General features: G+C 42.7%; 1 protein-coding gene across 1 annotated transcript in view; it reads left to right on the top strand.

The window, feature by feature from the left end:
• Positions 1 to 23963, top strand: part of cacna1ba (calcium channel, voltage-dependent, N type, alpha 1B subunit, a) — a 171496-nt gene that overhangs the window by 82685 nt on the left and 64848 nt on the right. The window contains exons 7-18 of the mRNA XM_061259522.1: positions 1971 to 2074; positions 8478 to 8593; positions 10424 to 10513; positions 12183 to 12270; positions 14249 to 14469; positions 15684 to 15796; positions 16174 to 16286; positions 16657 to 16788; positions 20945 to 21017; positions 21223 to 21340; positions 21824 to 21891; positions 22400 to 22506. Of these exons, the coding sequence (XP_061115506.1) occupies positions 1971 to 2074; positions 8478 to 8593; positions 10424 to 10513; positions 12183 to 12270; positions 14249 to 14469; positions 15684 to 15796; positions 16174 to 16286; positions 16657 to 16788; positions 20945 to 21017; positions 21223 to 21340; positions 21824 to 21891; positions 22400 to 22506 (1343 nt within the window). The remainder of the gene's footprint in view (positions 1 to 1970; positions 2075 to 8477; positions 8594 to 10423; positions 10514 to 12182; positions 12271 to 14248; positions 14470 to 15683; positions 15797 to 16173; positions 16287 to 16656; positions 16789 to 20944; positions 21018 to 21222; positions 21341 to 21823; positions 21892 to 22399; positions 22507 to 23963) is intronic.

Here is a 23963-nt window from a genome sequence, read left to right as displayed (position 1 = left end):
AATTTAATTTGCTGTTGAATTGATAATGATTCTGATCAAGTAAGCATCAGATTGTTTTTAGTGGACCAGTTATGTAGGTTTAATGAGCTGTTTAGTGGAGTTCCGTCAGCCGGTCAGCGTTTTTATTTTTCAAGCAAAGTGCCGCCATATTTATCTTGGAGAATGTGACAGAAATGGTACACACCATCCAAGTGCATTAATATACAATATTTTCTTCTGTACTTTGCTATCATCATCAGCATCAGGTTTAATAAATCTGTTTAATGTTTAGGTAAACATGTTTATATAATTTCCCATTGTTCTCTCTTCAGTTTGTATGAGTGGCACTGGAGCAGTAGTAAAAGGTTGCAGGTGTTCATCACATTTGTTTTATTTCTATAGTAGCTCGCAATGAGGTATTTAAGACACGTTTCATCAGTAAACCGCTGTAGGGTTAAGAGGACCACTCTGTTGCATTGTGAAGATGTTTTTGACAAGCCTCCATACTTAACATGCACTGTAGGATTCTTCCCTGTAATCCATCAGTGAAGCCTATAGGCTATGTCCTTAACAGGGAGGTCACAAAGACTCATTCCAATTGTTTATTATTCTCCTCTTTTATCTTTTAATTGCTCCTGACCCGGAAATCAATAGAGGTCCGCCATCTTTTAGGACATTCCAACCCCTTAAATGTTCCTTCTTGGAGCTAGAAGTTGAAGTAAGGAACTCCCAATCTTTCCTTTGAGCAAGAAAACATCAGTGCCTCCTTTGCGGAAGTATTTTTTCAGGAAGTCTCACGTATAAATGATCGACCGGTGGATCCACATCTCCCAATATGGTGAATCCTGGGCGTGAACATTGCAGACAGGAGCGGTCACACATCTGATGGGCATCCTGATCCCAGTGCATTCCAGAGTCATGTCACAATTTGTTTCTCCCCACATTTGCCAATATTGTTCAAATGTGCATGTCTATACAAATATGCTAACACTACGTTACATTAAGGTTCACGGTTATCATCCAAGACATCTGACAAACCAGAACAGAAATGGAAATATGGGTCCTTCAAACCCTGTGATAAGCAGCCAGCCTTAATGATAACGATCTTCCTTCCCCCACATCTGCTTTTGGAGCATGTGATCTTTCCTAATATATTTTTGTAAGCGCTTGTGGTATCAGTATATTGATGTATGTTGATGTCTGTTAAGGACTTCTGAAAAGTGCTATTCTCAGGTGAGTAAAAGGTGTGCAGCCAGCTGGAGCCAGCCAAGTGCATATAACCCCTTTTAACCATATGCAACTCAATGACACTTTTTAAAATCGGTTTTTCGGATTGAATCAAAAGGGCTTTATGCACATAAAGACAAAGGACAGGAAAAGGTGAGTCCTGAAACCTGTAGTTCTCGGGCTGAAGGGAGGGAGCTATTTTAAAGGGCAATCCAACTTCTGTCTGGATTATCTGTTAGTATGTCTCCAACTTGGCTTTGTCCGGGCAAATTATTTTAGTCACATGCATTTTTGAAGAAGCTTCTATTAGAACTTCAACTATGAGCCATCCATGTGTAGTTCAAACAAAATGAGAACTCTTGCTTAGAACATTTTTATGGCAGTGACTCCATTTGCTCACAAACACAGACACATGAACACTCACTGCTTTTATCTACCTACTGTTGTACATATACGTATCTTGTGCCTGCCTTTTGTGGTTTCATTTTTGCTGTTATGCCAGAGCGCTGTTGTGTCAGATCTTTCCATGTTCATCTGCCGTTTCCAATATTGTGGATTTCCCCCCTGGGAATTAATGGAGTATATCTCTCTATTTCCTGTGTCACCGCTATGCTACCAACACCTACACAGGGAGTACTAAAGCTGAATGTGTGCAGTCTTCCAATAGACTCGCCATTAATAACTTATTAAAAAGGACAGCTTTAAAACATGTTACTCTATTTCTCTCTCTCTCTCTCTCTCTCTCTCTCTCTCTCTCTCTTCAGGCCAACGATGCCTCAGGGAACACCTGGAACTGGTTGTACTTCATCCCCCTCATCATCATCGGATCCTTCTTCATGTTGAACTTGGTTTTGGGAGTCCTGTCCGGGTAAGTCTGAAAAAAGAGACCCCGCAAAACAGACTAAACATAAAAGACGCTGTCACGTGTTGAGCCATCAGACCGTCTGCAGTCATTCAACAGCACTGTGGATTTCTGTAACTTGTGTCTATGAGATCTGTGTGTATTCCTCTGCATGCAGTACGCAGTATTGCAGTGTATTTCAGCACCAGGCTTCTGTTCCTGTGTGTAGGCTAGGTTACAGAAGACGGAGTGAGGGGGGTGAGACGGAGGTGAGTGGGTGGTGGGGTGTGATAGGAGTGTGCCAGGACGAATGTTTAGAGAACATTGCCATAACTGCAGAGAGGAGAGAGTACATAAGTCTCTCTCTCTCGCTCTCTCTCTCTCTGTCAGTCACAATACCATATGAGTTATCTCATGAACAGTGCATAAGAAGCTGACAGGTTCTACTGCATTGATAGAAAGACCACATAGCTTATATAGAGGGCCAATATGCGCTTGTCAGGCCCCTCCTTCCCCCCACACTGATGCGTGTCTCTTCATAAATTGAATTAAGCAATCTATTGTCTTTGCGGAATAATTTGCAATTGGATTTCTGTTAATATCCACGTAGCCTGGAGGCACAGACAAGAGACACTTTGATTCGTACAAACAGCACACAGATATACTGCCACAGTATGCACAGGCAAACACATACACACACACGCCTATGCACACACATGCACATACACACACATGCACACCTGCGCGCACACACCCACAAGCCTACCTCTTTCAAAGTTAAGAAATACATCTTCCGCACACACACAGGCCCACGCACGAGTACACACAAAAACACGCACACAAACTGGACACACACGCGTTTACGCACACACACACGTACGTACACACACATACACATACACACACATGCACACCTGAGCACACACACACACACACACAGGCCCAAGCCCAAATGTACACACATGCACACATGAGCACACACACATACACAAACGCAAACGCACACACACATACTGTTCACACGCACACATACGCACACATGCACATGTGTACACACACACACACACGCACACACGCAGAAACACTTGGCTTAATGGACACGCTCATAATGACTGCTCTGCCGCCAACTGTAGCTGTTGCTGGGAGCTGAATTTATGACTTCTCGGTAATCTAATCTAATTTTCACCGCTTTTCTGCCCAATCACTCTTCTGCTCTCCTTTCCACACCGACACTCTAAGCATTTATTGCAAAGTCTTTGTCTCCTTTTCAAACCTCGCATTTTTGTTTTGGTTGCTCTTTGTCTTTCGAATGGCAGAGCCCTCCATCTGCTTCCTCGCTCTGCTCCCCTCCGAACCCTCGGCCCTCCCAGTGAGGCGACACTGTTCTGGCAGAACGCTGCTCATCCCTTCTCACAGAAGAGAAGTTAAAGCACAATGCTGCCAGAGAATGGCCCTGTGCCCATCACCTGTCCCTTTCCAGCACAAACGGCCCGGCACAGCTAATTAAGCCAAGCGTTTGATACTCTTAACAACTTCAGCGTGCACAGGTCTGGGTTTACTGATTGTGCTGCTGAGGAGCGTCGTGCTGCTTTGTCAGGGACTGGAAAGAGAAATATTCAGTGCGTTTGTCTGTGTGTGTGTGTGTGTGTGTGTGTGTGTGTCTTTTTTTTCATGTGTGCATTTATGTATGTTTCTGTGTGTCTATATGTCTGCATGTATGTTTCTGTGTGTGGTTGGACATGATTGTGAGAGCAGCATGTATGTATGTGTTTGCGTGTTGTTTGCGTGTTGTTTTCGTGTGTCCAGTGTCTTCGGTTATTCGCGCGGATGTGTTTGTGTGTACCTGACTCTCCTCAGTTCTCCAGGGGGTTTGATAAAGGTGTGAAGAGAGAAGATGACTGTAAACACTCCTGTTCCAGTATGATTACTATGCAGGGGAGTCATCCTCTCCCCTTCACCTCTCTTCCTGTCCTTGAACATACTTTTTCTGTTTCCCCGTTTCACAGTGGCAGGTTAACTCATTTACTTTCAAACATTCAAGTGGAACAATTACCTGCAAAAGATACATTTGAGTATATAAGTATATGAAAAAGAAACAGCACAATGTGTTGCTTTGTATGAGTTGCCGGCTGCGGCAAGAAATGACCCCAAAACATAAGAGGCAACATTCTTTTTATTTTTATTGCAAACCACACACTTAGCATAAAATGCTCTGTTGCCACTTCTTCAGGTTTGCGTGTGTGTGTCTGTGTGTGTGAGAGAGAGTGGGAAAGAGGGAGGGAGAGAGAGAATGTATGCAGATGTGCGTGCATGTCGAGGTGCAGAGTCAGCTGTAAGTATTGTTGTTGCCTCTTATGGAGCTGCAGTGGGACTGGCTGCCATTGTTCCATTTTTAGGTCTGTGGAAGCCATGCATCATCCAGACGTCTGCTCTAAACAGGTGTGCTCCCTGTAGCAGAACTGTCCTGACCTGCACTCTCCGCAGGGAGCACACGGAGCAGAGTGCAGCCATCTCTGTCTCTCACTGCACAGGAAGAATACTTGTGTGACAGTGGAACAGATTTAACAAACCAACTGTGCAGAGTAACTGCGCACAGTAACGGCAGGTTCTGTGGTAGCACTGAAATGAATGCACTTTTAGGCTAAATTAATGAACAGGAATAGATCTAGCTTATGTTGGCCAACACCGATCTCCGTATAACATGAATAAATATGCAAATCCATAAGTAGGTACAAGGTAATTGATCAAATTACTCTTTATCATTTATTCAAATTTTACTTCATTATTTATTCATTGATATATGAGTCACATGGGTAATATTCTCAGACTCCAGTGCCCTCTGGGTAATGTCAGACTTTTGAATAGAATGTGCTGGAATGTGATTAAAGCCCGGAAATGGGAACATACCTGGAAAAAAAAGAAATGCTACTTGGTTACAGTGCAATTTTGTGAAGATGGGTGAATTCATCAAAGCTCTTGTAAGGGATGTGTATAGTACTTTTGGATCAATCTGATGGACAGACTGACTGAGAAGAAATAAAGGACAAGAGAATTTCACCCTAAAATCCATTTTTGATGCTCAATTGGTCTCTCTAGGGATAATATGATAAAAAGCATTCCAGCCATTACCACATACTAATTTTCTAGGTACCCATTTCCCCTCCTGGGAAAATACTCTTGTCTGTATTCATGAGTTTTCTATGAACTGCAGTAAAGGGAAGCAGTGTCGTTATCTCTCCTTTTTCATATTTGATTGACCAGTTTGAGACACCCCTAAAAGCAAAGTTGATGGCATAATAGCATCTTGTAACTTTCTCTTCAGTCCTGCTACACAATTCCTAAAGAAATTAAACATTCAGAGAACTTTTATTGTGATGACAAAACTGTCGTTTGTTTACATATTTGTTCTCTCATCCCATAGCTAGACAACCAAAACTTGCGGACGGATCAGTGAGATGCAACAATACTGACTTGGCGAGAGGTTCCTCTCTGCGTTTTGTTACGGACATCCCTTTGGGGCAGTCTGCAGCTCAGTGATTTGAATAGCCGCATTGTTTGGCGAGGGTTTGGAGAAACATTGCTCGGGCACAACAGACTCCCTGCTTCTCAGCCCGTGTCCTGCAGAGGGTAACAACACGATAGCTTTGCAGTGCCGGGACTGTGGAGTTTCACGCAGCGGTGAACTGAGGGGTGTCACCGCTCTCTCTGTTATAGGCTAGTTCAGTTTACACCTCTCTGCGATAGGCTAGTTCAGTTTGCACCTCTCTGCAATAGGTTAGGTCAGTTTCTCACTCTGCGATAGGTTAGGTCAGTTTCCCACTCTCTGTGATATGCTATTTCAGTTTCCCACTCTCTGTGATAGGTTAGGTCAGTTCTCCACTCTCTGCGATAGGTTAGGTCAGTTTCCCACTCTCTGTGATAGGTTATTTCAGTTTCCCACTCCCTGCGATAGATTATTTCAGTTCAACCCTCTCTCTGTGATTTATTTGTAAAGAAATGTCAACGTCTGTAATAAACAACATGTATAGCAACAGCTAGATGTAAATACAGTCAGAATACTGAGGCAAGTCCAGTATGTCTCCTTCTGTGATAGGCTAATATAATTGGTCCTTGTCTGTGATAGGTTAGTTCAGTTTGTCTACCTCTGTCATTGGTTAGTCCAGTTTATTAATTCCTCTCCACTTATATTGTGGTTTGTGTCCTTCCACCCAGAAACAGTACCCTGTTCATGGAGTTGGTGGTCAGGCTTTCATCCTCCATTCCTCTCCTCTCTGTCACATCCCCCCCCCGTTCGTTAGTCTTCGTAGGTGCTGTTTGTTTCCATGGCGCTGGTCTCGGCGGGGGTTGTCAGCATGCGTTATTCAGTGGTCTGCGCGGTGTAGAGTAGAGAGGAGGTCTGACACTCTTTGTCAGAGGATGTTGGCAACTAAAGGGCAGTGTGTCTCATTGTGGGACAGGACTGCGGCCTCCTGCAGGGATGTGAGAGATTTGGGGAGCGTGGGGGGTGCAGGGCATTTCCCAATCACCCCACCCCCTGGTGGAGTGAGGGCCCTTGACTGGTCTGCTGTTCTCACTATTTAATCTCTCATTTTCTGTCTCTTACTCTCTTTTTTTAAATAAAACAGTTCAATCCCCTCTCTGTCTGTCTCTTTCCCTATCTCTCTCTCCCTCTCTCTCTCTTTCTCTCTCTTTCTCGCTCTGTCTCTCTCTCTCTTTCTTTCACTGGTTTTGAAGGTCAGCTTTTTCAGATCCCCTCAGCAGTATTGGTCTGCAGTGTTCAGTGATGAGAGATTAGACTTGCTCTTTTACTGTAGCTGCAGACCCCAGTAATCTGAAGAAAAGCTCTGTATCCATGCAGAAGTACATGTGTGCGTGCATGTGTGTGTGTGTGCGTGTGTGTGTGTAGGTGGATGGATGAATGCGTGTGCATGTGTGCATGTGTGCGAGTGCGTGTGGGTGTGCGTGGGTGGGTGTGCATGCATGTGTGTGTGTGTGGGTGCATGTGCGTGCGTGTGTGTGTGTGTGTGGGTGCATGTGCGTGCGTGTGTGTGTGTGGGTGCATGTGCGTGCGTGTGTGTGTGTGTGTGTGAGTGTGTGTGTGAGAGAGAGAGCAGTACAGTACGAGCTGGGATTCCTCTGTCGCCCACTCAGCCCTCCCTACTGAGGGCCTGTGCCTCCGCAGTGCAGGCAGGGAGGGACTTCCTCTGCCACTGCGTGGGAGAGACACCAATCACAGCTTGGCACAAACAGAGCTGTGAGGGAACCCCCGCTCTCTTCCTCTCCCTCTCTCTCCCTCTCTCTCTCACTCTAACTCTTCTCATCCTCTCTCTCTCATCCCTTCTGTCTCTACAGTTGTGGTACTGAGCCTAATGACACAGAGAGTGAGAAAAATATGTGTGTGGGGGGGGACTCATAGAAACCTAGTCTCCACTTTCCACACGCGGAGGCTTGGGAAGGGAGAGCGGGAATTGGCTTGTTTGGCTTTGCATCCGCACAGCTCTGCCGTTTTCACAGTTGTGCTTTTGCTTTTGGGAGCCTGCTCACCAGACTCTTCCCCTCTGTGCCTCCCCTGTTCCCACTGCTCACCAGACTCTTCCCCATCTACCTGATCCCACTGCTCACCAGACTCTTCCCTGTCTACCTGTTCCCACTGCTCACCAGACTCTTCCCCTCTGTGCTTCCCCTGTTCCCACTGCTCACCAGACTCTTCCCCTCTGTGCCTCCCCTGTTCCCACTGCTCACCAGACTCTTCCCCTCTGGATACAATCCCCCAGCCCCTAAAATCCCTCCACAATGATGTGAAAGACATCAAATTAAGATCAAATTAAATAAGTGTTTGGTTGCAAGGTTTATTACTGCTAAAGGTAGTGCAACCAGTTGTGATGTTGAATGATATGGCCCTTTAAAGTGTGACAAATATACAATAATAGAAGAAATCAGGAAGGGGGCACAGTGCCATGGTATTTTTACGGTACTGTCCCTATTTCTGCTTAGGCTTTTACTGTACAACCTACATATGAAAGTGTTATATCAAATATGAATCTTCAAATGTTTTTAGTACATAATTGAACCGTGGCCATTACTGTAGGATCTTTTACTGGTAATTCATTCTCTCTTTTTCAGCCTATTGCCATTTTGTATTTTATGCACACTTGCTTCGAGAGATTGCCCTGAGGTTACATTTAGATGAAATATTGATATAGAAGACAAACAGTTGTAGTGCAAAGACCATGGATAGAAGGACCTTTCTTGAGTATGGAAGGTTTATTGAGTGGCTCAAATTTGACTCTGGCAGCAGGCCTACCTTCAGTCAGCTCCTGCTGTGCTCTGGCAATTTTCCAGGTCCCTGAATTATTATATATTTTTTGTTTGTTTGTTTGTGTTTGTTTGTGTGTGTGTGGGTGCGTGCGTGTATGCATTCCCCACACAGGGAGTTTGCTAAGGAGCGTGAGCGCGTGGAGAAGAGGCAGGAGTTCCTGAAGCTGAGGAGACAGCAGCAGATTGAAAGAGAGCTGACCGGGTACCTGGAGTGGATTTGCAAGGCAGGTCAGACTTCCCTTCGGCCATTTTGTCCTCTCTCTGTCAGTCCCTGCGTCAGGTACATTCTACCCACTGTCTATTTTCTATGGGAACAATCAACCTGACCGTGGTAATATACTTTATCTAAAATGCTTTAATGGTTTAGAAACTCACAGTAAAAAAAAAACATATTTTCACTAATATTAATATTAATAATATGAGTGTTTTTTTGGTTAGAGACATCTGTTATTGAACATTTGTAGTGATCTCCAGGAGTAAAGTATTTGAAATGATACTTTCATTGATTTAGGCCTGCTGTGGATGCTGATTTGCTCTTTTTAAATTTTTAAAATATTTTTAAGATAATTGTATTTCTTTCATTACATTTTATTTCATGATGCTTTATTTTCCTGTTGCAAGGTATTCAAGGGAAGGTGTACATTCAGACTTCACTGTATATGCCTGAACAGAATGATCTGTGTTCTTTGTGGGAGTTTTTTTTACCGTACATGCATAAAATATTTTAGATAAGTAGAAATAGCCTGAAACTGAGGTAGGAAGGTGGAGTAAACATTGCACTCTGCCATTCTTACCTGTTATTATCGAGTACAAACCTGCGTTCTGCTGTCAATTATTGCCGAGTAATAATTTGGCCCCTGTTGGCCCATTGCTCTTATTGCGTAATGGATTTGCTCTCTGTCACCTCAACACTGACTGATGAGTAATAATTCTCTGTTGTACCAATGCTACTTGTAATTACTATGCAATACCGGGTTACCCCGATGTCAATAGCACGACTACATTATAGTCATTTAGCAGACACTCTTATCCAGAGCGACTTACAATAAAATCTAATCATAACCAGGGACAAGTGCACTGAAAACCCTAGAGGGAAGTACAGTTCCAAGTGCTAGAGTGATCACACATAAAAACTTGAACCCTTGTAGAATAATCAAATAATTGTCCAAGTAGCAATACCACAGTTGGCAGCTAGAATACCACAAATAGTAAAATAATTCAATGTGTGTGCGATCATTAAATATAGCATGCACACAACATACATGGCTAAGTATTATAGAGAGGTAGGGAGGGTAAGGTGCAGCCTGAAATGTTAATTTCATGTGCTGAAGTTTCTCACTGAGTACTTTTGGGAGCGACACACTGTATGTGGAGATGACGGGCTTGGTGTTCTGGCAACCATTGACATCTAGCAAATTTAATTACACTTAAGCGGGCAGGACTCAAAGGTTCTCAAAGGCTTTGATGAAAGAAATCCTGTGCTTAGATCTATAGAGCTTTAGAACCTTTTTAGTTTTTATTACATTTTAATACTTTTTCCTATTTTGACATTCACATTTTGAATTGATTCCTAGTTACTTTGCATTCAGATTGCCCTCTGGTTGTTTTTACTTGTTCTGTGTGTGCAGCTAAATAGCTTTCATTTATCGTCTGCCTTATATTATCTATCGTTTTACTTTTCTGATTTTTTATTGTTTCAAGTATGAGGTGGAATGTCTGGGCCATTGTTTCATGATGGTGACAAATATTAGACTTTCAAACCAAAAATCCCCCCTTGCGTTTACTCAATCTAACCCCAAATGCTCCCGACTTTTATACAAGCAATTCTGCACCGTATTTATCAGCGATTTCACAACTCATTCAGTCGTGAAAGAAATAAAGAAGAAACTAAAATAAATGTACGCACCTTAAATTCTCGTGAAATGTTCAGTTGAAAGCACAGCTGTGCGACTGAATCGATGGAACGGGGCCTTTCGCTTTGTCTGGCTGAAAGGCGTTTCCCCGGGAGGGCCGGGAGGGTGTGATCGTGTGAGCCCGACTCCTCTCTCCCGCTTTCAGAGGAGGTGATGCTGGCGGAGGAGGACAGGAACGCGGAGGAGAAATCCCCGCTGGATGGCGCGTGGTACAAGAGGAAACAGAACAACTCCGGTGAGAGATGCAGAGGAGCAAATGCTCACCGTGTTTTAACCATGCTGCATGACTGGCCACTCAAGGCCTGTGACAGCTCTCCGTTACTGTGGAAGTGTACCGCACTAAAATATGGATAGCCCTGTGTGTGCGCGTGTGTGAGACTACAGCTGGTTTGCAGTGTTCAAACACAAATGGTATATTTATGCATAATATAAATTAAAAACCGTATCTGATTAACCCACTTTTTAGGTAGATAGTAGGATAGTTCACTTTGCTTTTCAATCCTTATCATGAATCAATTCCTGATGTAAAGCATTAGTAGACTCTTGGTTCTTGCATTGCTGGTCCTACAGTCATTTGTAAGCAATGAAAGAAATATAAATTTTGGGCCGGGCTTAAAACAATTGACAGCATTGTATTAAAGATGTATTTATGGATAATTGATGGGGCCGTAGCGCAAGGTGTTACTGAAAGGATTGCATCGCTCTGAGAGACACCGTGAGAACTGCAGGTGCATGTGGTCTGACACTGTCTCAGTGTGTTTTCACACGGAAAGGGAACTTCTCAAACTGCCCCAGAGACAAGGCTCCCTCATCTGCTGCAGCTGCACTGCCTGCTCCAGCTCTGCGTTTGACAGGAATCGCTGCTGAGAGATAATTAGTGGGTTAATTAAGCTATAATTATACCTCTTCCATCAATTGAACTCATCTCTCAGACTACACTATTCACTCAGGTGAATTCAACCTGATTCAAACTGCAGAATGCTCCAGTGCCCAGGTTAATACAACGAAGACTGCAGTATGTCTGCATACGTTTGTTTTAAATGGCCATAAGATGTCCATTGACTAACCAAACTAACCTGACTTGATCTCAGCTGATAACTTAAACTGCAGTATTTATCTGGGCTGCTGTAGCCTGCTTTGCTGAGTATTTTGTAAAATGGAGGATGCTGTGTGTTTTCAGACCATGCAGTGAGTTAAGTGTTTTTGAAACAAACCAACCAACTTCAAATAGGAGGGCTGTACACAATTACCAGGTGTAGACCAGGCCCCAAGGCTGAATCTGTTAAGGGCAGATATCCATGTTTAAACATCGGCAGCATGTTTAGACGTGATACAGTTAAAAAAACCTTTAATGTTTGTCTGTCTGTGTGTGTGTGTCTGTCTGTCTGTGAGAGATGGAGAGAGAGAGGGCTGGGGATGGTTGCATGTTATCACGGTCATTCAATCTCAGCTACAATTAAAGCTGGTGTGAGATCCAGGGGATAATTAGGGGGATTAGGGAGACATGCTGATTGGATTAGAGCTGAGTGGCGTATGTAATGCAACAACAGGGAGCATGGAGGGCATTGTCACCCCTCCGGATGGCACGGTCTCCGTGGTGACGCTCCCAGCCTGTCGAAGCATGTCGGTGAAGCCCAGGAGTGTCATTTATGATTATATATATATATATATATATATCTATATTATATACGTATATATATAACTTATTATATAGCACTTTATTAGGGACACCTGTGCACCTACTTATATACTGTATTTGTACGAAATGTGTGTTGCATTTATTGTGTGCAATTTGTTCACTCATTTGCTAATGTCTGTGTGTGGGGGCAGTGTTTTATAATACAATACATGCCTCTGCTACTTAAGCACTGTAGTGAAGCATTCACTAATTTCCATTTCTGCAGTGTTGAAAAGGGCTAAAGTCAAAAAGAGCAAGAATGACCTCATCAACGCCGAGGAGGGCGAGGACCACTTCACTGACATCTCTTCAGTTGGTAAGGCTTGGACCTGACCTTTCACCTGTCGCCTGGATGTCGCATAACACAGGCAGTGAGATGGCATACCTGTCATTCTCTCATGTATTATATATTTGGCCTTAAAAGAGAAATATTTGAAATGTGTTTTTTCTGTGTTTATTTTAACTGAATCAAAATGACAAGACAGAAAAAGAGCTGAGAAAAGCGTGGGAAATAAACTCCGCAACTATTTTCCAAATTAGTAGCCTTTTCTCTTTCTTTTTTTATTTTTGTATATATTGAAAGACATTTATTGGAAGAAAACTAGACAGTAAAGTAAAGGCATAAAGTAACCCCCCATGCTCTACACATACAGCATGTCCAATTAGACAAGAAGAAAACAAAACATTTATCTTGGTGTCAATTTGATGTAGGCTAATTCCCAGCCCTCTCCCACAACAATTTAATCCCATATTCCCAGATGTTTTTACCCAAAATATATTTTTCAACAATGTAGTGATGTAGCAAACTAATCTATTTAGTTTCAATTCTTCTACTGTGTGTGTCCTAAACGATTTCCTCCAATAGGTTGAGTTATTAGTGATACATTTTTCAATGATTTATTTCCTTCCCTAAGGTCTCCCAGCCAAACAACAAATAGATGTACTGTAACTTTAAGATTTTGATATTTGTGCTTTGCCATCAGAAGTGAAGTCAAAAAAATTACTTAATGTATTCATATGACAGAGCCCTAGTTAAGATTTTTACTTTACCTAAATCCTAGAACACGGAGCATGGTGATGATGGGATGGAGGGGTGTGATGTGTTCATGTGATTGGTGCTCTGAAATGTTGTTCCACACGAATCTTATTTCAGAACAAAGTAGTTGGAGATGAGAGTTGGCAACACTTCCTCATTAGCTCAGTAGCCTGTTATAATGAAGGCTAGGAAGCCTCAGGACATGGCCAGGTGTCCCACAATCCACCATTCCAATGCTTTAACACACTGATTATGGATACCTTAATATCATGCTGTAGGCATTTAAGGGAAAATACAATATGCCATCATGGGAAATATTTATGCTTTCATATTAAATATGCAGGTCTCATAAGCATTAGCATATGAATATGAATAGCTGCATTATACCACTACTTTGAATTATGTGTGCTATATTTGCTGCCCTTCGCTCAAGGCTCTCTCGGTACAGGCTGTTGCAGCGGAGTGTGTCCTCATATGAGTCATTGAAAGTGGGATCATAATTATTAAGGCTTATGTGAGGCATATAGCAAGCATATAACAAGAAATTTTAATAAAATAATGAATGTTATAATAAGCTTCAGCGGAGTAGACTGCAGTAAAAAGTGTTACACAGTAACTTTTATAGTGCAAATCTAATGCTGCATTCACATGTTAGCAGTATGCAGTAGTTGGCAAACCGGATATGCAGTGTATTTCAGTGAGACAGCAATGGAAAGCTCTGCCTCCGCTAACGTTTTATACCGCACACCACAACCTCCGACTGAACTTTCAGCCAATAGCTAAATTTTCCCAGCTTTTCCCATCCTTCTGTAGCTGAGGGACAAACTGGATATTGTTTTTAGAAGCAACATAAAATCAAAATGCGCTTTTGTTGTCCCATACTGTCTATTAACCATCGCAGCTAATGGTAAATTAACGAGACAAGTCCTGCCCTTCCCCACTCCTGCTTGTATAGTACCAAACACTTTTTCATAATAATAAAACTAACCCACTAAATCACCAATATGACATTTACCGCCTTGTTCTGTAGCTTATATGGCAGCGGTCATCACCTGTTCTGCATTAATGCACGGTATAACATTTTCTACCCTCAACATGTGAACATAAGAGTTCAGTCAAGCTGGTCAAACCATGTTGAGCTAGGAGCTGGTCTGAACCTAGCTTGAGCCGTTTTTTTGCAGCAGTGATACACTTTTTCTGAACGCCGATGGCTGTACACGCGACTTTATGGCCCGCGTCTGCCCTTTCCCGCCTACTGCTCCCCCAGGGTCCCCCTTCGCCCGAGCCAGCCTGAAGAGCAGCAAGAACGACAGCTCCTCCTACTTCCGGCGCAAGGAGAAGAGGGTGCGCTTCTTCATCCGCCGCATGGTCAAGTCCCAGGGCTTCTACTGGACCGTGCTGTGTCTGGTGGGCCTCAACACGCTGTGTGTGGCCATCGTGCACTACGACCAGCCCAAGTGGCTCACCTATGCACTCTGTAAGTCTGCCCCCAAACCCCGCTTTCTGGTCCTTTTGGTTGGCTCCGTTGCACCAGTGAAGATCAATCGAGCATAGAAAAGTATTTGAATTCAAAACAATTATGTATTGACCCAGGTCTGGTGAAATACCAGACCTGGGTCTGGGTGGCCTGTAGCATAGTGGTTAAGGCAAAATACTGGGACATGCAAGGTTGGTGATTCTAATCCCGGTGTTGCTCCAGGGAAGAATTGTCTCCTGCTTAGTCTAATCAACTGTACGTTGCTCTGGATAAGAGCGTCTGCCAAATGCCAATAATGTAATGTAATGTAATACCAGATAAACATTTTCCCTTTTTCCACTGAAATCTGGATTGCCCAATCATGCACGAGCAGCAGCCCCAACACTGAGTTAATTTTCCAAAAGTACACTGTATTCCTTTTGGACTCATGAAATCTGTCTGAGAATTAATCCTGAACTGCATACCTCTGTGCTATGTGTCTTGTGCTGTTATGACCATCACATTAGTGGAATAAAGACGCTGATCTTAATATTATCTGTTGGCTCAGAGGTCCACAATAATTGGTCATGTGTTTGTTTCATTTTTATGGGTTCATTTTTTGATTTCAGGAAGCCTGAATTGTTGACCAGGGAATAATTTTCCTGTAGCAGGAAACCGTTGCAGCTATGTGAATTAACTCTAAAAATATTTGTTCAGGCGTCTGATATTTAGAATGCAAACATGAAGTTAAAGAAAGCACAGAGATGCTTTTTTCACATGTGATCTTGTTAGTAAAGTTAGAAATAATCAGTGAGAAGCTGTTGAAAAATCACTGGAATGGTTCTAAGTGGAAGTGAAACCAAGGGAAAAAAAAAGTCTCCAGGCAGACATCTACGCACCAAACAATTATATATAGCCTATGTCTCTTAACGGCCATGGAGCGTGCTTAGTGTCAACAATTACATTTTTGTCCTGCGGTTATTTTTCAAGTGCTTAATTACATTTTTTCTCAGAAAACTATTATGTTACTTTCAATCTAAACATAGTGTACTCTAGGCATTCATAAATGTACACTGTATACACGTATTTAAGTAAAACAATGCGGTAAACTGCTACTTATTTGCCAAAGATCAGCCCTACTGTATCTGCCCTCTAGTCCTCTGTTCAGGTGACACAGGTTTTGCATTGGATCCATTGTGACTGTGGCTGAATCCTTTGTTTTGGGTCTCATGCAGACTTGGCAGAGTTTGTGTTCCTGGGCCTCTTCCTGACGGAGATGACCCTGAAGATGTATGGGCTGGGCCCCCGGAACTACTTCCACTCCTCCTTCAACTGTTTCGACTTTGGGGTGAGCCCAGAGTTCACTGAATAGACATCACGCTTTTTAATTGAACCATAAAGTAATTTCTTATAGAGTTTGTCTGAATCTGTTGCAAAGCTGAAAATAAAAACCAACAGAATCTGTGGCTCTCCAGGACCATGTTTGTGGGCCACTCTACTTACACTTGATGACTTTCTTCCTTATTCATGCCATGTTTTCTTTTTTATCTTGCTCTGTGGGCTGAAACATATTTTTTTCTCCCTCTGAAATACATTCTGTGACTGATAGTTTCTAGAATAGAATAAATAGATGTAATACATTATACTGTGGAAAGAGTTCTTGGTTATTGCTATTGCTGCGCAGATTGTTTTTATTCAGTTTAACTGCAAGTCACTCTTATCCAGGTCATCGTGGGCAGTATTTTCGAGGTTATTTGGGCAGCCGTCAAACCCGGAGCCTCCTTCGGCATCAGCGTTTTGAGAGCGCTCCGCCTTCTCAGGATCTTTAAAGTCACAAAGTAAGCCTTCCCGCCTGAGTTTTCTCTCACTGAAAGATTTCTGCTGCCCGGCTGTATCCACTGCAGACCTGGGTCAAATACACAATTGTTCTGGATTCAAATACTTTTCTGTGCTTTACTGAGCTTGTCTTGAAACCTATGAAACACTCTCAAGAAGTGCAAACCCCACTCCTCTTGGTTGGCTCAATTACACCAAGCGAGATCCATCGAGCACAGAAAAGTATTTGAATCCAAAACAATGACATATTTGAGCCAGGTCTGATTCAGTGCACTATGTGATGTGAACTATGTCTGTTCTCTCTTGTGTGTCATGTGACATGCATCACGCGGGCATTCTGCTTCCGCCCCTAAAACCGCCTGTCTCCTGCAGGTACTGGAACTCTCTGAGGAACCTGGTTGTGTCCTTGCTCAATTCCATGAAGTCCATCATCAGCCTCCTCTTCCTCCTCTTCCTCTTCATCGTAGTGTTTGCTCTGCTGGGCATGCAGCTCTTCGGAGGACAGTGAGTGCCCCCTTCCGACAAGCACACACACACACGTACACACATGTACACGTGCATACACACACCATGGTTGCCCTGTTATAGACCCTCCCCTGTCCTACCTACCCAATGTTCTGGCCTGAAATCCAACTCCAATCCCATTAATGTTCATAACCGCTCTAAAATCATGACCCCACTCTGCTGAAGGAACCCCAGTACTACTTTGCCACATTGTTTCTGATATGTTAGCATAGAAGAGACTGGCACAGCATTAGCGTGATGTGATTTTAGCAGGAGTTTCATGAAGGATTTTACCTCCTAAACACATTGGGCTTTTGATACCTTTTTTAAAGAAGTTGCTGTTCAGAACAATTTTTTTTCTTCATCTACTAATATATGTATAATTCAGAATTGTGCTAACCCCACTGCATTATCTTTAACAAAGGAATGGTGTGTAGGAAGTGCCGCGCTCAAATCGTATTCATTACGGGAATAGAATCTGCTTCTGGGCATATCCTCATTAACACAGTAGCGACTTTCTCTACTGTTCGGTTGATTGAAAGTACAGCACACTAAGTACTGTCATTTACCTAATGCACTAACCATAATCAGATATATGCATCAATGCATTAAGAATATTAAATTTTTTCCCTTACACTAAAATACACAAAAATAAGTTCACTCGTGTGTTCTGTTTAATGTTTTCACTGTGCTGCTGAGTGGTCTCTAGCAGTTCATGGTGTAGCAGCCCTGCTGTAAAATCCAGCTATGCTAGCTTGACCAGCTTGACAATTGAGGTGGCGAAGCTGGTCACTAGCTGGTCTATCTGGGTATGAACTGGTCAAGCTGGTTATGAGCTGATCAAGCAGCTAGTGCTGGTAACTTGTCTGAGCTGGGAGCTGGTTTGAACTGGTCAACCAGCTGTCTCAAAGCTCAAGCTCTCAAACCTAGCTTGAGCAAGTTTTTTTTCAGCAGGGAGTATATCTGCAAATACTGCAAAAGTATTGCAAACTCATCACGGCTTATCTAGAAGGTTCCTTTACTTTGGCCTCTTATCAACAGAAGTACGAGAGCAAGCAGCTTGTTTCATTCAGTGTATGAATTAATAATCGGTCTTTGCTCTTGTGTTTTGCACAGAAAGGCCTTTTTTGCTCTTTTTTATTTCAAGAAAATAACATTGGGAAGCTGAGTTGTACATAAGTTATGTGCAGCATAGTTAAGGCCAAAAAAAACATTAATAAAAAACGGCACTCAACAATCCTTTATATCTTGATTTTGATATAAAATGATCTAATTTGATGATGAAATAAAGCGTTGCATGGATGATTTACAAAGACACTACATCATGACAGCATTGTACATGCTTTTTGAAAGTTTTATGAACGCATGCTCCATTAAAGTGTCATCAAATATTGGAAACAGTGTTGTGAAGATTATAAAAAAAACTTCAGGTTATAGCTAATTGTATGTGTTTAAATTGTGTTTAATATACTGTATATTACAGTGTATTACTGTATATTAATAACAAATGTTGAAACATAAAGTTTTCCTTTATTTTTGAACATATGAGGTAATTTTTATCAAGGGTGCCAATAATTCTGGAACCCAGTGTATATACATACTTACTGTATTACCCACACAAATTGGAGTTTCTAGATCAGAATTGTACTGTTCTCCACATTGCTGTTTGTAAATGTCAGCCTAAATAAAGGCACATTTTTGAGAGAAGCCAGAGCTCGAAACAAACAGCACCACTGGAGTGCACTCCCTCAGCCTGTTCCTGGAAAGGCTTTCAGGCATGACCAAAATGAAAACCACAGTGCAAAGCCCTTTAGTCAGTGTACCAAATGTTTTATGAGAAGATTGTAAGATAATGATGGTGGGAAATTTCTGAAAGATTTGATGCGGCCCACCCCGGGGTAAAATGGGAGCAATGAGAGCAGTGCTTGTTACACACCCTGTGTCTTCGCCTCTGACATGGAGTTTTCTGGAAGCCCCAGGCTGCCCTACCTTCAGAAGGGGGCCAGGGTCCACAGCTGAGGAAGGGCCATGGCAGGAATGAACCCCCACATATGTCAGAATGAAATGACCAAAACGACACGAGACACTAACTGAATTCATGAAGCATATTGCTGAATGCCTCTCTCTTCATGCCTTGCACCCATATGCATGACAGGCCAGCACCGCCACTGTTTGCACCATTATAACTCAATTAACCAGAAAATGTCATGCTGCCATTACCCACATGGTCTCTGGGTACAGTGGGCTTGTAGGTCTGGAGCTCCTTCTGAAATTTCACAGAGAGTCTGAAAACTGCAGATGCCTCCATTTTGTGCGTCCTTGGAGAGCAGTGCAGTAATGTAAGGATTTAATGGAATCAATACCAGAGTCCATAGAATATGCATGTTTATTCAGATAACAGTTTGTGCAGCCCTCAAACCGTTTATGTTCTTTGAGCGAAAAAAGAAAAATGTACATCTCATGTCCCTATATCCCAGAGATCAAGTTCTACTGGGATTGCCTGTGCCTGCACATGCACAAGCATGTGTCTACATGAGTACGCATCTGCAAACGTGCACAGTATGTGTGTATGTGAGCTCTTTTGGCAGAGTAAGAGACCGGCACCATGGTTCTCAGTGTTGGTGAAGAAAGGTCAGCAATGTCTTTATTTATTGTTTATTTTTCTAGAAGCCAGTATTTATGCGGCAGTGGGTTCCATACTGGTATTTCACTGTTCTCTTCAGTGTATCCAGGGCTGTCAACACTGAACTCAGGTGGTTTGTGACCAATATACATAAATGTCACAATAGAACTGATACAGCGTGCTCCATTAGGTATTCCTCTGTCTCTCTCTGGTGTGCCTTGTGTTAGTCGCACAAAACCACAGATATTGATCTTGGGTCTGCCAGAGAAGAAAAATAAACAATAATATGATATTTTAGCCGATGCAGACGGTATGTTCAGCAGGCCTTCGTTCAGAAAGTGCTGCTGCATGCAGCTGTGCCTTACGGCTCATAATAGCGATTGAGATATGGGAATAATTAAGGAAGGATAATACTAATATTGAATGGTGCCCCATTAGGAGTGAATGTCACTTTTCAAGGAAATGTTTGTGCAGGATTTATCTGCGTCTGACTGTCTGTTAGATAAACCACGATATGCCAGGTTGAGGTGTTCTCAATTTTAAGGCGATGGTAGAGTGACCCTGGGACATCACCAATCACTTGGATTGGCCTGGATTTGTATTTTGAGAGATTTTGCTTAATTTTCTCTCCACTCCTGTTCAGCTTATTGACAAATAAGAACCGGATGGATCTCCAAAACCAGGCCTGGTGGTTGGGGTGAACTTTATTTCAGAGTCTGGGATTGCGCCTGTCGTCAATAAAGGCGAAAATAAAGGCGAAGGGGTTAATAAAGGTGTTACTGTACATATCGCAGGGATAGGGACACAGTATGCAGTATACTGGTGTAGACCAAAACACACAGGACCCAGCAGACACAGTTGGAAGCCCATTATTGGTGTGAGGGGCAGGGAGCAGGACACTAACTGCGTGCCAGCACTTGTGCGGCGTAGTGGTTTGGGATCTTGGCTGGAAACCAGCAGGTTGTAGGTATGAATCCCAGGCGCAGCTCAGCTGTCGTACCTCCGAGCCGGCCACTTACCCGAATCCCAGGCCAGTGAATAATTGAACAGGAGCTTCTCTCTCAGCACTCTCCACCACTCTCTAACCCTGGCCTCAGGTGCCTGAAACATTTATTTGCAGGCTTGCATTCTGCAGCTGTGGCTTTTTGACTGGTTTTGCTGCTACAATGCCTTCAGAAGGGGAGGCTATCTTCACAATGTGCCAATAGCACTATTTCCTGCGCTGTACGTGTTGCCTCAATTTGCAGCCTTTAGTGGTTATGTTGTTTATTTCTGAGGTCAGTGTTTATTTTTGATGTCAAAAACTGAGCTGTTTTTTTTTTAATATAATTTAAAAAATTATAGTAGCGTTTAAGCAGTATGCACAGTATGCAATTCACTTTCTTTAATATCAAAATAATAGTTTATTGGAGTGCTTGGATTTGGATCTTGGAACAGTGCTTTTGTTTACAGGAATGTTGTTCAAAGCACAGACGGAACATATTTTAGCAAAATAGTTCATAACTCACCTGTCACTGTGTTTTTTTCCTTAAGGTTTAATTTTGATGAGGAGACCCCAACGACAAACTTTGACACCTTCCCTGCTGCCATTCTTACAGTTTTTCAGGTAAAGAATTCAGGAAAAAAATGTGTCTTTGTTTTTATTACGTTATTTTTGTAAAATGTGGACATGTTTTCCACATAATAAAAAGTTTGAAGAATACCCAGACAAAAATCCTACCAGTCAAAGTGTTTTATATTTACTAATGTGGAGCGTGTATCTATTCATATCACCTGTTTTATATGCCTTTTGGTTCTTGTGGTGCTCCTAGATTTTAACAGGTGAAGACTGGAATGCAGTGATGTATCATGGGATTGTATCACAGGGAGGAGTCCAGGGTGGGATGTTCTCCTCCATCTACTTCATCGTCCTCACCCTGTTTGGAAACTGTATCCTTTCTAACAACAAAATTTGGTAGCATGGAGATATGGACCCCCTTAGTGGACTGAATTTAACTGACATCAAATGGCCCCCAGTGAAAATAATCCCCAGACCAGAGGACCCATGGCTCAGAAATTAGCTCAATTTTTGTTCAGTAGGGCTGATTGAGCATTTCCCCTGTAGCCCTTTTCTAAGCAGTTATTGACTTCTCAGAAATCTTTAAATGTCTTTCCCTAATTGACGGTTGATTAATTTGATTAATTTCAGTTGATTCATTTCAAGTGACATATCCCTGAGCCTCTTAAATGGATAGTGGATGGGTACAGCTCTTAACCTGTCCTGCTTTCTTAAATTCAAAGACAGTTTTGTTACTTAGATTGTATGTTCTCTGAAGGTTTTTGATGGGCAGTAGAAATTGGCCGTCTAGCTTGCTCAGTATTGGTCATCTGAATATTTTCTGTCTGGAGATTCCTTGACTTGGATGTGATCAGACACTCTCCTCAATGTCTTCTTGGCCATTGCTGTCGATAACCTTGCGAATGCACAGGAACTCACGAAGGTAGGGCCTTCTGAGCTCTCAGTGTGTTATAGTGACCCCAGCTCACCTCACCACTGAAAGGATACAGCGATGGACTGGGATTCCATCCCAAAAGCTTTCTATCTCTGATTGATGGTTTCCTCATTAGCGTCCACCTCATATTGGCCTGTGCCAAATGTTTAGCTTTTAATGAAATGCACAAAGAACCTTCAATTGTTCTGTAGTCGACAGGTTCATTTAACTCATTGAGTGTTTCTGTATTTCCTGTTTACATGGGTATCTATTCGCCTGATGAATGGTGGCTTACTTGAGTTATTAGTCAATAACTGTAGTAAATGTCTGGAGAGGTTTATAGCTGTTAATGTTCCACATGTGATGCTTCATTGTAAATCTCAACCCCGCACCTCCCCCTGCCTGCCCTCCTCCCTCCCTTCAGAGATTCCATGACCTTAATCCTTTGATTTGTTATTTATTGTTATTTATTTATTTATTTATATATCCTCACCGATGTTTTCCATGGTTTGGTTAGGATGAAGAAGAGCAAGAGGCCTCGATCAGTAAAAAGCTTGCCCTTCAGAAAGCCAAGGAGGTGAAGGAGGTTAGCCCTATGTCAGCAGCTAACATTTCTATTGCAGCGTAAGTGGAGCGTCACCTGCACCCCACCCACCCCTGTCCTTAATCCCCCCTCTTCCCCAACAGAAGTCAGTACTATTTAATATGTCCCACTAGAACTTATTGCCTGGAGTTGTGTTTTTTGTGTCTTTCACTGGTCTGTGAGATATTTTCCTACAGGTATCTGAGCGTATTATTTGTATGTTTTTGTGTGTGTGTGTGTGTGTGTGTGTGTGTGTTTGTGTGTGTGTTCTTGGTTTTGATTAGTGTTTGAGTTTTGTCTCAGTGTCTTGCCCCCCCTCCCTTTGTTACATGTGAAGGTGAGTCTTTGTCCACATGTTGGTGCTGCACCTCTGGTGTGTTGTACGGTGTTACTGCGATCCCCCACCCTCTAAGGTCACTCCCCACACTTTGGCGCACTTGTATATGAAAGGGGGGGCGGATTTGTGTGTGCTTTCCCCGTAAAGGTGTGCAGCAAGTTCATACTGAGGTGTTAGTGGTGATATGGGAGGGTTAGCGCTTAAGGCTGGCTTATACTTCGTTGGATGAAAGTCACAAATTTGACTGAAATCGCAGAATTTCCACAAACATTCTAACATGACCCGACATTGAGTGTGGTCAGAGATTTAAATATATGAGCCGTGAGATTTGAGGCTTCATGTCTTCTCACTGGCCCAACATGGCCCAGTGCATTTCTGAAATACTGTATATCCCTTTCTATCTCTATAGTTACTTTCGTGGACTAAAGAACACCAAAGGAGAGAAGCGGGTTGCCCGCAATATGGAGATTTGTGCTAGTGTTCCCTTGTAGCAGTAATTTTCATGAACCCATGTCCATGATTGTGAAAATCCCATTCAATCCCCTTCTCACAATGGTCACATTTTACCCCAAACCAACCTGTCCCACAGGCTAAAAAGCCCTTGTATAGCATTGAAATTATTGATCTCCATGTGATCTGCCCCCCTTGCTGAGATGGAGACTGCAGGGGCAAGACTGGGCAAAGGGTGTGTGTTTGCGTGCATGTGTGAGCATGTGTATGTGTGTGTTGTGGGGCTCTCTGTGACTTGGACCAGGTGTTGTGGCTGTGAGCCGTCGGGCTACAGCTGTGACACACTGATGATGTGTCACAAGTATTCTAGGTGCACTAGAGCCACAATTGGCAATGTCATGAGATGATTTAAATGAGACTTGGTCTTTGCTTTATTGCATTCTATCATTTTGCTCTTAAGTGATCTGAAATAGCACATTGAACCTTTCAATGCAACCAACTGAGACAGCTAGTGTAATCAGGAAAGGGCTGTTGTTAAAATGTCAATTAGACTGATTGCCTCCTAAAGCCTAGTTTGTCTGCAATCCTAAATATCAGCCAGGTGATTGGATTGGACGTGTGTTTCTCTCAGAGAATTTGGTTTAGATCCCCTACACCTCAGAGTTTGGTTTGGATCCTGTATTGTGCAGTGCTCCCCTCCCCTCTTTCTGG

Source organism: Conger conger, chromosome 11, assembly GCF_963514075.1.
Source record: "Conger conger chromosome 11, fConCon1.1, whole genome shotgun sequence".
Lineage (NCBI taxonomy): Eukaryota > Metazoa > Chordata > Actinopteri > Anguilliformes > Congridae > Conger > Conger conger.
This window is presented reverse-complemented; position numbering and strand designations above follow the sequence as displayed.